Below are 16,590 nucleotides of genomic sequence, written 5' to 3' on the forward strand. Positions count from 1 at the left end.
ACAAATGCCATAATTATCATTACTATTATACCTATACCGTACGGTCTCTGGACTGCAAACTCTATGTGCACAGGGAACCTATCTGCCAACTCTGTTGTACTCTCCCTAGCTTTTAGTACCGAACTCTGCTCTTATTAAGTGCTAAATAAATACCATGGATGATGATGATGATGATGATGATGATGATGATGTTGATGCCTAACCCGGGTGAGTCAACTCCATGAGGCTCTTCTGCCACCTTCAGGCCCCTGGGAAATTAAAACCACTCTCTGAAACTGCACCTGCAAAGGAAATACATTTAAGAAAGATGAGACAGACGAGAGACGTTGTAAGGCCTTTCTGACAGGTCACAGGTCTTGGAAGCAGAAGAAACTGAGTTCTAATCCCGGCTCTGCCCCTTGTCTGCTCTGTCACCTCGGACAAGTCACGTCCCTTCTCTGTGCCTCAGTTCTCTCATCTGTAAAATGGGGATGAAGAATGTGAGCCCCATGTGGGACATGGACTGTGTCCTATGTACTAGGTACACCAGTACTGTATAATAATAATAATGATAATGGCATTTATTAAGCACTTACTATGTGCAAAGCGCTGTTCTAAGTGCTGGAGAGGTTACAAGGTGATCAGGTTGTCCCACGGGGGGCTCACAGTCCTTCATCCCCATTTTACAGATGAGGTCACTGAGGCACAGAGAAGGTTAAGTGATTTGCCCAAAGTCATACAGCTGACAATTGGCAGAGCTGGGATTTGAACCCATCACCTCTGACTCCAAAGCCCGTGCTCTTTCCACTGAGTCACGCTGCTTCTATGTATTCCAGTGATTAGTACAGTGCCTGACATATAGTAGAAGCACTAAACAAAATGCCATAAAGAAAAATAAAACCACATTTTATTGACCCTGGGAGTGAGATATAACCCTGCACCCAACCTGTCCTTCTGGCTGTCAGGCCGTGGTGCCCAACCAGACATTCATAATTATTGAGAGTTGGGTAGCAGGGAAGATGAGGTCTAGGGAAGGGGAGAAAGGGCACCCTAGGAGAGAGCAGGTTTTTTACGGGGATCAAATTACATCGACTGTCCTTCCCATTAGATCCCAAGCTCTTCTACTTGGATGCCTCGCCAACCCCCCATACTTATTAAGTCCAAAATCAAACTCTTCATCTTCCCACCAAACACTGTCCTCCACCAGACTTTCTACTTATTCTGTAAAACACCACCATCCTCCACAACTCAATACCGCTCTCCCTCCTATTTAGAATATGAGTCCCTCTTGGCACAGGGATTGTCTGACCTGACTCATTTACATCTATCCTACTGCTCAGAAAAGTGCTTGACACATAGTAGGCAATTTTTAAATAAATATTGTAAACTGTTATTACCAACTATTGCAGGCCCATAACCTCGGCATTATCCTTGACTCGTCTCCCTCCCTCAAACCACATAGTCAGTCTGTCACACAATCCAGTCAGTTCTACCTTCACAACATCTCTAGAATCTGTCCTTTTCTCTCGATCCAAAATGCTACTACTTCGATGCAAGCACTTGTCACTTCCTTGGGAAGCAGCGTGGCTCAGTGGAAAGAGTGAGGGCTTGGGAGTCAGAGGTCATGGGTTCGAATCCCAGCTTCGCTACTTGTCAGCTGTGTGATCTTGGGCAAACCAGTTAACTTCTCTGTGCCTCAGTTACCTCATCTGTAAAGTGGGGATTAAGACTGTGAGCCCCAAGTAGGACAACCTGATCACCTTGTAGCCCCCCCGCAGCACTTAGAACAGTGCTTTGCACATAGTAAGCACTTAACAAATACCACCATTATTATTTCTTCCTTCACTACTACATCAGCCTCCTCACTGTCCTCGCTGCCTCCTGTCTCTCCCTGTTCCAGGCCACACTGTACTGTGCTGCCCGACTCAGTTTTCTAAAGATGACATTCTGTCCATGTCTCCTCATTCCTCAAGAACCTCCAGAGGTGACCCATCCATCTTTGCATCCAACAGCATTTATGTACGTATTCTTACACTTTACCATTTCCTCTCTCTGTACTTCATCTTAGTGTTTGTCTCCCTTTCTAGGCTATAGGCTCCTAGTTATTATTATTATTAACAAATAGTGGTATTTGTTAAACACTTACTCTTTGCCAAGCACTGTTCTAAGCGCTGAGGTAGATGCGAGGTAATCACTTTGTCCCACATGGGCCTTGCAGTCTTTATCCCCATTTTTTTACAGATGAGGTAACTGAAGCACAGAGAAGTTAAGTGACTTACCCAAAGTCACGCAGTTGACAAGTGGTGGAGTTGGGATTAGAACTCACTTCCTCCGACTCCCAAGCCCATGCTCTTTCCATTAAGCCACGGTGCTTCTCTAGTTGTCAGGGATCATGTCTATTGCATGGTATCAATCAATGCATGGTATTAATTAAATGCTTACTATGTGCAGAACACTGTACTAAGCTCTTGGGAGAGTACAATACGACAGAATTAGCAGACCCTACTTGGCAATTTAGAGGGGGAGACAAACATTAAGGTAAGTTAATTTGCAGTTTATAATATATAATTTAAAGCTATTTATGTACTTAGGTAAGTTCTCTGAGGTCGAGGGTGGGTGAATTGCCCTCTCCCAAGTGCTGAGGACAGTGTTCTACCCACAGTGAGTGCTCAGTAAATACCATCGATGGACTGGAGAGGAGATTCCCTATTTTTCCTTTAGTGATGTTTTCCAAAATACACAGATCACCCCAGATCACTAACTTGCCTGTGTCACCACATTACTGTGCTGTGCTAGCATTGGGAAGAAGGACACATTCAGGGCCGGGCGGAGCGACGGGCCCTGGGACAGAGACCAGGCTGTCCTGCTGGTGAGAAGGGGGGCCTGAGATGGGGGGGTCCCTCATCCGGTTTCTCCTCAAAACTGGTTGGACTGAAAGCCACCGAGGGTCTCAGGTTGCTTACGGTGAGTGCGTTGTATCGACTGACTTCTCAATTAGATTGTAGGCTCCATGGGAGCAGCCTCTGTATCCTTCCTGGTAGTCGTGTATTCCCGAAGATCCTTTCTGACTCTCTGCACACAGTAGGTCACCGGTGATGACAATGGTGGCTGTGCTCATATCTGACAGACGACTTCTCTGCTCTCCTTTGATGCCTTATTGAAGGAACATCTCCTTCAAGAAGCCTTTCCAAACTAAGCCCTCCTCTCCCGCTCCCTTTTAAGTCTCCCTGAGTTGCTCCCTTCACGCAGCCCCTCTTCCAGCCCCACAGCACTTAGGTATATAGCTAGAATTTATATATTTATTTATTTATTCATTTATGTGTACTAATGCCTATCTCCACATCACTGTGAGCCCGTTTAGGGCAGGGAATGTGTCTGTTTATTATTATACTGTACTCTCCCAAGCCCTTAGTACAATGCTTTGCACACAGAAAGCGCTCAATAAATACAACCGAACGAATGAACGGTGATAATATTGATGATGAGAGTGATGGTGGCATGAGCTTTCTCAGAGAGGCCGGACACTCATCCAAAGCCCCCACTCACCACGGGGGAACTGCAGCGGGCAAAAGGAGGAGCCGAGGGGGACCGAGAATTAGAATGAGTTCGTCGGGGCGATGGGGGAGTGTGGAAGGGTCAGGATGCAGGGGAATCTGGGGGAGCTGGAGCGCAGGTTCCCCTCCCCATCCTGGAACAGGGCACCATCTGGCAGGAGGGGCAGTGCTGGGGGACGGACCCGTGGGGATGGGGGTTTTTGTCTCACTTCCCCATTACCCTGTGTCACTGTGAGCAGTAGCACTACTACTATACTCCTGACAGTAATAATCGGCCTCGTCCTCGGCCTGGGCCCTGGCGATGGTCAGCGTGGCCGTGCTCCCGGACTTAGAGCCGGAGAACCGGTCGGGGATCCCGGAGGGTCGCTTGCTATTAGCGTATATAACCAGCACAGGGGCCTGGCCGGGCTTCTGCTGGTACCAGGATGCATAGCTACCAGTAACACCGGAGCAGGTGAGTGTGGCTGTTTGTCCCAGGGCCACGGATGCCGAAGGCGGCTGAGTCGGCACAGAACTCACGAAACCTGGAGGAGAGGAGACAAGAGATCTCTAAGTACTGCACTGGACCCCTCTCTGGGCACCCTACCTCCACCCTTTCCAAGCACCCTCCTGGGTCCAACCGGGCTGAGAACCTCTCCCTGCCCAGGGCCCTTTGGGGGGCATTAGCTGCCCCTGGCCGCACCTGTGCAGAGAGCGAGGAGTGCAAGGAGAACGTGAAGGAGGAGGACAGGAGTGTGAGCCATGGTGGACACGGACACAAAGGCTCTGCTCCCCAAGACCCCAGTTCTGGGCCTGGGCTCCCCAAAGTCTCTCTTAAACCCTCCCCATGCCCCCATCCCCCTCCTGTAGCCCCCACATGCAAATCTGCTCCCTGCCCAATGGCTGCTGCTTCTAGGGGCATCACCCAACCCAGATCACAGGGTCCTGGGACACTGACAGAGGAAAAGAGGGGTTCATTCATTCTCTCTCTCTCTCCCTCTCTCTTCCTCTCTCTTCCTCTCTCCCTCTCTGTCGCCACTACTGAAAGCTGTGTCCCTAGCTCTGCCTAAATCTCTTCTCGTACTAGTTTGCCCTGTGCCCCTTCTCCAGACCCACCAGGGTCTTACACTCATTCACGTGGGGTCAGGATAAATGATGATGTCTAGAAACCTGCCTTACAATCTATGCCATGGCTCAGGGGGTGAGTTATTCCAGATCTGTCTTCACTCCAATATCTGTTCTAAAGTAGCATTAATCAAAGTGATCAATCCATCCAACGATCAATCATATTTCTTGAGTGCTCACTGTGCACAGAGCATTGTACTAAGTGCTTGGGAAAATATGATACAACCAAGTTATCCAACTTGGTTGGATAAGAAGCAGCATGGGGCTGGGAAGCAGAAGAAACTGGGTTCTAAACTCAGGATCACCGCTTGTCTGCTGTGTGACCTTGGGCATGTCCCTCCATTTTTCTGTGCCTCAGTTACCTCACCTGTAAAATGGGGATTAAGACAGTGATCCCCATACGGTACATAGACTGTGTCCTACCTGATTGCTTCTATCTACCCAAGAGATTAATACAGGGCTTGGCGCATCATAAGCACTTAAGAAACACCATAAAAAGTGGGTTGGTTGAGAGAATCCCAGTATGCAAGGAGCTCAGAGTTTTCAACGGGAGAAGGAAATTAAAATAAATGTATAAATGATGGATATGTACATAAGTGGTGTGGGGCTGAGGATAGTGTGAATAAATAGGTCAAATCTAAGTGCAAAGGCACCTCAGAAGAGAGAAGGAAGAGGGGAAATCGGGGCTTAGATGGGGAAGGCATCATGGAAGAAATGGGATTTTAAAGGTGGGGGAGAGAAAAGGTCTGTCAGATATGAAGGGGGAAGGAGTTCCCAGCCAGAGTCATAGACCCAACTTAATTTTAGAAAAACGTTCTGGGCCACAGAATGAAGTATGGACTAGAGAGGGGGGTGACAGAAGGCAGTGATGTAAGCTAGAAGGCTGATGCAGCAGTCAAGAAAGGATAGCCTAAGCGTATCAATGTGCTGCCAGGTGAATGGAGAGGAAAGGGTGGATTTTAGTGATACTGTGAAGGTAGAACAGCCATTCTGGCGACAAACGGAGTATGAGCGATGAATAATGGTTAGCCGCTTGTGAAAAAGGAGGGATCGTGGTGCTTTCTACAGTGACGAGAAAGTCAGGGAAAGGGCAGGGTTTGGGTGGGAAGATAAGGAGTTCTGTTTTGAACGTGTCAAGTTTGAGAGGTAGGCAGGACATCCAAGTATAGATGGCCTGAAGCTAGAAGGAAATGTGAGACTGGAGAGAAGGAGAGACATCAGAGCTGGAGATGGAGATTTGGGAATCATCTCCATAGAGATAGTAGTTGAAGCCATGTGAGTGAATGACTTCTCCAAGGGAGTGGGTGTAGATGGAGAACGGAAAAGGACCCAAAGCTGAGCCTTAATGGACTCCCCACAGATAGTAGGTGAGAAGCAAGAAGGAGCCCCTGATAGAAACTGAGAATGAGTGGCCAGAGAGATAGGAGGAGAACCAGGAGAGGACAGCATCAGTGAGGCCAAGACTGGATAATGATTCCAAGAAAAGGGGTGGTCGATGAGGATTAGGATGGAGCGGAGGCCTTTGGAGAAGCAATGATTGGGGAGATAATCAGGACAGGAGGTAGACACGGCTTGTAGTGTTAGGGTAAGGTGAGACAGGGAGGCTGAGGCTGGTTTGATCCTCTGCTTGCTATAAGGGAGTATAAAGAGGGGAGGCCGACGGAGCTGCTCTCTGGTCCCTCCCCCATGAGCCTTCCTCAAGCCCACGTGGGCTGAGGGCGCCCTCTGCTGGCCCTGCCCCCCCAACATCCCCCCCGGTCCCCCCGTCCCCACCCCTTCCCGATTCCTCCCCCAGCCCCTGTCTGGCCTTAGTTAGGCTCCTGCTGCTGGGCAGTTGGCGGGAGGAGGTGGCCGACTTCACCGTCCGTCCCCTTGCCAGGCTTTGGGGTGCCCAGTCTGGTGGGAGACTCGGGGTCCACACGGCCTTTTTCTGGAGTTTTCCATGAATGGGGGAATGAAATGGGGCCACCTGGTCCTGGCCTGTGCTCTGACACACCTTTCCCGGAATCACTGCTCTGTCGGAGAGGTGGGAATTAGGACTCGACGGGAAAGAAAGCAATAGAGACAAGGCTAGGTTACTGCGACACCGCCCCCATATTAGGATAGATGCTGTCCCGCTTCGGTTACACCAGAGAACCGGCTCCAGGCCGGTTATTTCTCCCCAGCGGTCCTGGACAAACCAAAGATGGGAAAAGAACAAGAGACAAAAGCTTCCCCCACTTCCAGACAGGCCGGACAGGACACAGCGGACACACAAGGTTGCCACCAGGCGATCCCCCGTCACCCCAAATCGCTAACACGCCTGCATCACATCATTGCTGTCATATGGTAGCAATGGGAAGGAGGACACTCCCAGGGCCGGATGGAGCGATGGGGCCTGGGACAGAGAGCAGAGTGTCTTACCGGTGAGAGGAGAGGCCCGAGATGGGGAGTCCCGGGTGGGACTCTCTGTCCATTTTCCCTTCCAATCCATTTAGCTGAAGGCCGTCGAGGGTATCAGATTGTGTACGGTGAACACGTTGTGTTGACTGACTTCTCAGACTGGAAGCTTTGCAGGGGCCGACTGTATCTTTCCGGGTAGTTGTGCAATCCCAAAGATCCAGTGACGAGGAAGCAGCGTGGCTTAATGGAAAGAGCACGGCCTGGGGAGTCAGAGGACGAGGGTCCTGATTCCGGCTCCACCACTCGTCTGCTGTGTGACCTTGGACAAGTCACTTAACTTCTCTGTGCCTCAGTTACCGCATCTGTAAAATGGGGATTAAGACTGTGAGCCTCACACGGGACAATCAGATTATCTCGTATCTACCCCAGCGCTTAGAACAGTACGTGGCACGAGTAAGCACTTAACAAATACCATCACTATTATTATTATTATCCAGTCTGGCACAGTGCACAGAGCAGGTCACTGGTCATCATCAATCGTATTTATTGAGCACTTACTGTGTGCAGAGCAATGTACTAAGCACTTGGGAAGTACAAGTTGGCAACATATAGAGACAGTCCCTACCCAACAGTGGGCTCACAGTCTGAAAGGGGGAGACAGAGAACAAAACCAAACATACTAACAAAATAAAATAAATAGAATAGATATGTACAAGTAAAATAAATAAATAGAGTAATAAATATGTACAAGCATCTATACATATATACAGGTGCTGTGGGGAAGGGAAGGAGGTAAGATGGGGGGATGGAGAGGGGGACAAGGGGGAGAGGAAGGAAGGGGCTCAGTCTGGGTCCAGATGACGGTGGTTGTTCTCATCTCAGACAGATGATTTCTCTCCCCTCCTTCATCATCAATCGTATTTATTGAGCGCTTACTATGTGCAGAGCCTTATTGAAGGACATCTCCTCCAAGAAGCTTTCCCCGACTAAACCCTCCTCTCCTCTTCTGCCACTCTCTTCTGCATCACCCTGACTTGCTCCCTTCACTCACCTCCTCTCCCGGGCCCACGGCACTGAGGTATATATCTGTCATTTATTTACTGATTTATTCATTTATCTGTATTAATGCCTGCCCTCCCCCTCTTCACTGTGAGCCCGTTTGGGGCAGGGAATGTGTCTCTTTATTGTTATATTGTACTCTCCCAAGCCCCAAGTACACTGCTTTGCATACAGTAAGCGCTCAATAAATACAACCTAATAAATGAATGAATGGTGATAATACTGATGATGGCAGCATCAGTTTTCTCAGAGGGGCCCGAACCTCACCCAAAGCCCCAGAGATGTGACCCCGGGGGATCTGCAGGGGACAAGAGGTGGGGCCCAGCAGTGCCCAGAATGAGTGCGGGTTCGTGGGGGTGATGGGAGAGTGTGGCAGGGTCAGGATGCAGAGGAATCTGGGGGAGCTGGAGTGCAGTTTCCCCTCTCCATCCTGGGACAGGGTGCCATCTGTCAGAAGGGGCAGAGCGAGAGGACTGGCCCGTGGAGATGAGGGTTTTTGTCTCACTTCCCCATTACCCTGTGTCACTGTGTCACTACTACTATCCAGACAGTAATAATCGGCCTCGTCCTCGGCCTGGGCCCTGGCGATGGTCAGCGTGGCCGTGCTCCCGGACTTAGAGCCGGAGAACCGGTCGGGGATCCCGGAGGGTCGCTCGCTATTACCGTATATAACCAGCACAGGGGCCTGGCCGGGATTCTGCTGGTACCAGGACGCATAGCTACCAGTAACACCGGAGCAGGTGAGTGTGGCTGTTTGTCCCAGGGCCACGGATGCCGAAGGCGGCTGAGTCGGCACAGAACTCACGAAACCTGGAGGAGAGGAGACAAGAGATCTCTAAGTACTGCACTGGACTCCTCTCTGGGCACCCTACCTCCACCCTTTCCAAGCACCCTCCTGGGTCCAACCGGGCTGAGGACCTCTCCCTACCCAGGGCCCTTTGGGGGGCATTAGCTGCCCCTGGCCGCACCTGTGCAGAGAGCGAGGAGTGCAAGGAGAACGTGAAGGAGGAGGACAGGAGTGTGAGCCATGGTGGACATGGACACAAAGGCTCTGCTCGCCAAGGCCCCAGTTCTGGGCCTGGGCTCCCCAAAGTCTCTCTTAAACCCTCCCCATGCCCCATCCCCCTCCTGTAGCCCCCACATGCAAATCTGCTCCCTGCCCAATGGCTGCTGCTTCTAGGGGCGTCACCCAACCTAGATCACAGGGTCCTGGGACACTGACAGAGGAAAAGAGGGGTTCATTCATTCTCTCTCTCTCTCCCTCTCCTCTCTCTCTCTCTCCCTCTCCTCTCTCTCTCTCTCCCTCTCTCTTCCTCTCTCTTCCTCTCTCCCTCTCTGTCGCCACTACTGAAAGCTGTGTCCCTAGCTCTGCCTAAATCTCTTCTCGTACTAGTTTGCCCTGTGCCCCTTCTCCAGACCCACCAGGGTCTTACACTCATTCACGTGGGGTCAGGATAAATGATGATGTCTAGAAACCTGCCTTACAATCTATGCCATGGCTCAGGGGGTGAGTTATTCCAGATCTGTCTTCACTCCAATATCTGTTCTAAAGTAGCATTAATCAAAGTTATCAAACCATCCAACGATCAATCATATTTCTTGAGTGCTCACTGTGCACAGAGCATTGTACTAAGTGCTTGGGAAAATATGATACAACCAAGTTATCTAACTTGGTTGGATAAGAAGCAGCATGGGGCTGGGAGGCAGAAGAAACTGGGTTTTAAACTCAGGATCACCGCTTGTCTGCTGTGTGACCTTGGGCATGTCCCTCCATTTTTCTGTGCCTCAGTTACCTCACCGTAAAATGGGGATTAAGACAGTGATTCCCATATGGTACACAGATTGTGTCCTACCTGATTGCTTCTATCTACCCAAGAGATTAATACAGGGCTTGGCGCATCATAAGCACTTAAGAAACACCATAAAAAGTGGGTTGAGAGAATCCCAGTATGCAAGGAGCTCAGAGTTTTCAACGGGAGAAGGAAATTAAAATAAATGTATAAATGATGGATATGTACATAAGTGGTGTGGGGCTGAGGATAGTGTGAATAAATAGGTCAAATCTAAGTGCAAAGGCACCTCAGAAGAGAGAAGGAAGAGGGGAAATCGGGGCTTAGATGGGGAAGGCATCATGGAAGAAATGGGATTTTAAAGGTGGGGGAGAGAAAAGGTCTGTCAGACACGAAGGGGGAAGGAGTTCCCAGCCAGAGTCATAGACCAAACATAATCTTAGAAAAACGTTCTGGGCCACAGAATGAAGTATGGACTAGAGAGGGGGGTGACAGAAGGCAGTGATGTAAGCTAGAAGGCTGATGCAGCAGTCAAGAAAGGATAGCCTGAGCGTATCAATGTGCTGCCAGGTGAATGGAGAGGAAAGGGTGGATTTTAGTGATACTGTGAAGGTACAACTGCCATTCTGGCGACAGACGGAGTATGAGGGATGAATAAAGGTTAGCCGCTTGTGAAAAAGGAGGGATCGTGGTGCTTTCTACAGTGACGAGAAAGTCAGGGAAAGGGCAGGGTTTGGGTGGGAAGATAAGGAGTTCTGTTTTGAACGTGTCAAGTTTGAGAGGTAGGCAGGACATCCAAGTATAGATGGCCTGAAGCTAGAAGGAAATGTGAGACTGGAGAGAAGGAGAGACATCAGAGCTGGAGATGGAGATTTGGGAATCATCTCCATAGAGATAGTAGTTGAAGCCATGTGAGTGAATGACTTCTCCAAGGGAGTGGGTGTAGATGGAGAACAGAAAAGGACCCAAAGCTGAGCCTTAATGGACTCCCAACAGATAGTAGGTGGGAGGCAAGAAGGAGCCCCTGATAGAAACTGAGAATGAGTGGCCAGAGAGATAGGAGGAGTACCAGGAGAGGACAGCATCAGTGAGGCCAAGACTGGATAATGATTCCAAGAAAAGGGGTGGTCGATGAGGATTAAGACGGAGCGGAGGCCTTTGGAGAAGCAATGATCGGGGAGATAATCAGGACAGGAGGTAGACACGGCTTGTAGTGTTAGGGTAAGGTGAGACACGGAGGCTGAGGCTGGTTTGATCCTCTGCTTGCTATAAGGGAGTATAAAGAGGGGAGGCCGATGGAGCTGCTCTCTGGTCCCTCCCCCATGAGCCTTCCTCAAGCCCACGTGGGCTGAGGGCGCCCTCTGCTGGCCCTGCCCCCCAACATGACCCCCGGTCCCCCCGTCCCCAGCCCTTCCCGATTCCTCCCCCAGCCCCTGTCTGGCCTTAGTTAGGCTCCTGCTGCTGGGCGGGAGGAGGTGGCCGACTTCACCGTCCGTCCCCTTGCCAGACTTTGGGGTGCCCAGTCTGGTGGGAGACTCGGGGCCCACACGGCCTTTTTCTGGAGTTTTCCATGAATGGGGGAATGAAATGGGGCCACCTGGTCCTGGCCTGTGCTCTGACACACCTTTCCCGGAATCACTGCTCTGTCGGAGAGGTGGGAATTAGGACTCGACGGGAAAGAAAGCAATAGAGACAAGGCTAGGTTACTGCGACACCGCCCCCATATTAGGATAGATGCTATCCCGCTTCGGTTACACCAGAGAACAGGCTCCAGGCCGGTTATTTCTCCCCAGCGGTCCTGGACAAACCAAAGATGGGAAAAGAACAAGAGACAAAAGCTTCCCCCACTTCCAGACAGGCCGGACAGGACACAGCGGACACACAAGGTTGCCACCAGGCGATCCCCCGTCACCCCAAATCGCTAACACGCCTGCATCACATCATTACTGTCATATGGTAGCAATGGGAAGGAGGACACTCCCAGGGCCGGATGGAGCGAGGGGGCCTGGGACAGAGAGCAGAGTGTCTTACCGGTGAGAGGAGAGGCCCGAGATGGGGAGTCCCGGGTGGGACTCTCTGTCCATTTTCCCTTCCAATCCATTTAGCTGAAGGCCGTCGAGGGTGTCAGATTGTGTACGGTGAACACGTTGTGTTGACTGACTTCTCAGACTGTAAGCTTTGCAGGGGCCGACTGTATCTTTCCGGGTAGTTGTGCAATCCCAAAGATCCAGTGACGAGGAAGCAGCGAGGCCTAATGGAAAGAGCACGGCCTGGGGAGTCAGAGGACGAGGGTCCTGATTCCGGCTCCACCACTCGTCCGCTGTGTGACCTTGGACAAGTCACTTAACTTCTCTCTGCCTCAGTTACCGCATCTGTAAAATGGGGATTAAGACTGTGAGCCTCACACGGGACAATCAGATTATCTCGTATCTACCCCAGCGCTTAGAACAGTACGTGGCACGAGTAAGCACTTAACAAATACCATCACTATTATTATTATTATCCAGTCTGGCACAGCGCACACAGCAGGTCACTGGTCATCATCAATCGTATTTATTGAGCACTTACTGTGTGCAGAGCACTGTACTAAGCGCTTGGGAAGTACAAGTTGGCAACATATAGAGACAGTCCCTACCCAAAAGGGGGAGACAGAGAACAAAACCAAACATACTAACAAAATAAAATAAATAGAATAGATATGTACAAGTAAAATAAATAAATAGAGTAATACATATGTACAAGCATCTATACATATATACAGGTGCTGTGGGGAAGGGAAGGAGGTAAGATGGGGGGATGGAGAGGGGGACAAGGGGGAGAGGAAGGAAGGGGCTCAGTCTGGGTCAAGATGATGGTGATTGTTCTCATCTCAGACAGATGATTTCTCTCCCCTCCTTCATCATCAATCGTATTTATTGAGCGCTTACTATGTGCAGAGCCTTATTGAAGGACATCTCCTCCAAGAAGCTTTCCCCGACTAAACCCTCCTCTCCTCTTCTGCCACTCCCTTCTGCATCACCCTGACTTGCTCCCTTCACTCACCTCCTCTCCCGGGCCCACGGCACTGAGGTATATATCTGTCATTTATTTACTGATTTATTCATTTATCTGTATTAATGCCTGCCCTCCATCTCTTCACTGTGAGCCCGTTTGGGGCAGGGAATGTGTCTGTTTATTGTTATACTGTACTCTCCCAAGCCCCAAGTACACTGCTTCGCATACAGTAAGCGCTCAATAAATACAACCTAATAAATTAATGAATGGTGATAATACTGATGATGGCAGCATCAGTTTTCTCAGAGGGGCCCGAACCTCACCCAAAGCCCCAGAGATGTGACCCCGGGGGATCTGCAGGGGACAAGAGGTGGGGCCCAGCGGTGCCGAGAATGAGTGTGGGTTCGTGGGGGTGATGGGAGAGTGTGGCAGGGTCAGGATGCAGAGGAATCTGGGGGAACTGGAGAGCAGTGTTCCCCTCCCCGTCCTGGGACAGGGAACCATCTGTCAGAAGGGGCAGAGCAAGGGGACGGGCCCGTGGAGATGGGGGTTTTTGTCTCACTTCCCCATCAACCTGTGTCACTGTGAGAATTGCCACTGCCAGTATACTCCTGACAGTAATAATCGGCCTCGTCCTCGGCCTGGGCTCTGGCGATGGTCAGTGTGGCCGTGCTTCCAGATTTAGACCCAGAGAACCGGTCGGGGATCCCGGAGGGTCGGTTGTTATTATTGTATATCACCTGCACAGGGGCCCGGCCGGGTTTCTGCTGGTACCAGCTTGTACCATAGCTAGTGCTAACACCGGAGCAGGTGAGCGTGGCTGTTTGTCCCAGGGCCACGGACGCCGAGGGCGGCTGAGTGGGCGCAGAACTCACGAAACCTGGAGGAGAGAAGAGAAGAGGTCAGGAAGGACTGCACTGGACCCCTCCCTGGGCATCCTTCCCCCCTCCCCGATATCCCCCCTGGGTCCGTCCGGGGCAGAGGAAGTGTCCGTGCCCGGGGCCCTTAGGAGGGCATGAGCCGCCCCGGGTCACACCTGTGCAGAGCGCGAGGAGCACGAGGCCCACGAGGAGGAGGAGAGGAGCTTGGGCCATGGCGGACAGTGTGCTAAGCGCTGTGCTCCCCGAGGCCCCAGCTGTGGGCCCGGCCTTTCCCGCTGCTCTCTTATCCCCTCCCCACGCCCCCCTTCGGAGCCCCCCATGCAAATCTTTCCCTTCTCATTGGCTGCTGCTGCCCCGGGGGGCGGAGCCCCACACCCCTCGGGGGGTGTCTCTCTGTGTCTCCACGTGTCCAGCCCTGCCCTTCATTCATTCATTCATTCATTCATTCATTCATTCATTCATTCAATCGTATTTATTGAGCGCTTACTGTGTGCAGAGCACCGGACTAAGCGCTTGGGAAGTCCAAGTTGGCAACATATAGAGACAGTCCCTACCCAACAACAGGTTCACAGTTTAGAAGGGGGGACAGACAACAAAACAAAACATCTGGATGGGTGTCAAGTCGTCAGAACAAACAGAATTAAAGCTAAATGCACATCATTAGCAAAATAAATCGAATAGTAAATATGTATGAGTAAAAAAAATAGACTAATAAATCTGTACAAACATATATACCTGTGCTGTGGGGAGGGAAAGGAGGTAGGATGGGGGGATAATAATAATAATAATGATGGTATTTGTTAACGCTTACTATGTGCAAAGCACTGTTCTAAGCGCTGGGGGGATACAAGGTGATCAGGTTGTCCCACGTGGGTGTCACAGTCTTAATCCCCATTTTACAGATGAGGGAACTGAGGCCCAGAGAAGTTAGGTGACTTGCCCAAAGTCACACAGCTGACAATTGGTGGAGGTGGGATTTGAACCCATGACGTCTGACTCTAAAGCCCGGGCTCTTTCCACGCTGCTGGGTGGGGAGAGGGAGAGGAAAATGGGGGTTCAGTCTGGGAAGGCCTCGTGGAGGAGGTGAGCTTTCAGTAGGGTTTTGAAGGGAGGCCTTCCCAGACTGAGGCCCCTCCTTCCTCTGCCCCTCCTCCCCTCTCCATCCCCCCTGCCTTACCTCCTTCCCTTCCGCACAGCACCTGTATATATGTTTGTACATATTTATTACTCTATTTATTAATTTATTTTACTTGTACATATCTATTCTATTTATTTTATTTTGTTAATATGTTTGGTTTTGTTCTCTGTCTCCCCCTTCTAGACTGTGAGCCCACTGTTGGGTAGGGACCATCTCTATATGTTGCCAGCTTGGACTTCCCAAGTGCTTAATACAGTGCTCTGCTCACAGTAAGCGCTTGATAAATACGATTGATTGATTGATTGATTGAGGAAGAGAGCTAGCTAGCTATTCATTAATACAACCCATTCTGTACATTTCACTCCTCTAATGCCAACCCACTCTCTCTACCACTATTTCCTCTATTTTTCCCCTTACACTTTGCCCACATCCTCCCTCTAGCCAGGAACTTCCTCTCTCTTCATATCCCACAGACCACCTCAGTCCCCGTCTACAAAGTTCTATCCAAATCATATCAGCCAGCCTTTCCTAACCCCTCATTTCCCCTATTTGCTCTCCCCTTTGCCTTACCTATGCTCATGGGTTTGTACTCCTAAGCACCTTATTGCCTCACCCTCAGCCTCATATTTATATGCATATTCTCAAATTCAGCTATTTCCCCTCTTTGTAATTTATTTTAATATTTGACTCCCCTTCTGGGCTGTAAACTCCTTCCTGGCAGGGATCATGTCTTTTGGTTTGTATCAGTAAATCAATCAACCAATGGTATTTATTGAGTGTTTACTATGTGCAGAGCACTGTACTGAGTGCTCGGGAGAGTACAATTCAACAGAATTAGCAGACACATTCTCTAACAATAACTAGTTTATATTTAGAGGGGGAGAGACATTTATATAAATACATTTCTAATTTATAGTGTATAATTTTAAGACATGCATATAAGCGTTGAAGGTTGGAGGGTGAGGTGAATTGTATTCTCCCATGTGCTGAGCACAGTGTTCTGCTCAGTAAATACCACTGATTGAGGGGTTGGAGTGCAGGTTCCGTATCTTTCCCAGTACGGTGCCTGCACACAATCTGTCAAGAATCTTGTCGGTGGAGAAGAGGAAAACAATGAAGAGGGTGGTGATTATGGTGGCGGGCCAAGATCTGCCCTTTCCTCTCCATCCAAACCGCTACCTTGCTGGTTCAATCTCTCATCTTATCCAGACTGGATTACTGCATCAGCCTTCTCTCTGATCTCCCATCCTCCTGTCTCTCCCCACTTCAGTCTATACTTCACACCGCTGCCCGGATCATCTTTGTGCAAAAACGCTCTGGGCGTGTTACTCCCCTCCTCAAAAATCTCCAGTGGCTGCCTATCAACCTACGCATCAAGCAAAAACTCCTCACTCTGGGCTTCAAGGCTGTCCATCACCTCGCCCCCTCCTTACCTCACCTCCCTTCTCTCCTTCTCCAGCCCAGCCCGTACCCTCCGCTCCTGTGCCACTAACCTCCTCACTGTACCTCATTCTCACCTATTCCACCATCGACCCCCGGCCCACGTCTTCCTCCTGGCCTGGAATGCCCTCCCTCCACACATATGCCAAGCGAGCTCTCTTCCTCCCTTCATAGCCCTACTGGGAGCTCACCTCCTCCAAGAGGCCTTCCCAGACTGAGCCTCCTTTTTCCTCTCCTCCTCCCCATCCCCCTCGCCCTACCTCCTTCCC

The 16,590-nt window shown here is 50.4% G+C and overlaps 3 gene segments (V, D, J or C); all 3 read right to left on the bottom strand.

Moving 5' to 3' along the window:
• LOC119941832 overlaps positions 1 to 16,590 on the bottom strand; it is a 60,424-nt gene that overhangs the window by 2,453 nt on the left and 41,381 nt on the right.
• Positions 3,735 to 4,305, bottom strand: LOC119942216. The segment is given in 2 exon segments: positions 3,735 to 4,057; positions 4,216 to 4,305. Coding segments are annotated over 2 exon segments (369 nt in total).
• Positions 13,417 to 13,994, bottom strand: LOC119942217. The segment is given in 2 exon segments: positions 13,417 to 13,742; positions 13,899 to 13,994. Coding segments are annotated over 2 exon segments (369 nt in total).

The sequence above is a fragment of the Tachyglossus aculeatus genome, chromosome 21 (genome assembly GCF_015852505.1).
Source record: "Tachyglossus aculeatus isolate mTacAcu1 chromosome 21, mTacAcu1.pri, whole genome shotgun sequence".
In the NCBI taxonomy this organism is placed as follows: domain Eukaryota; kingdom Metazoa; phylum Chordata; class Mammalia; order Monotremata; family Tachyglossidae; genus Tachyglossus; species Tachyglossus aculeatus.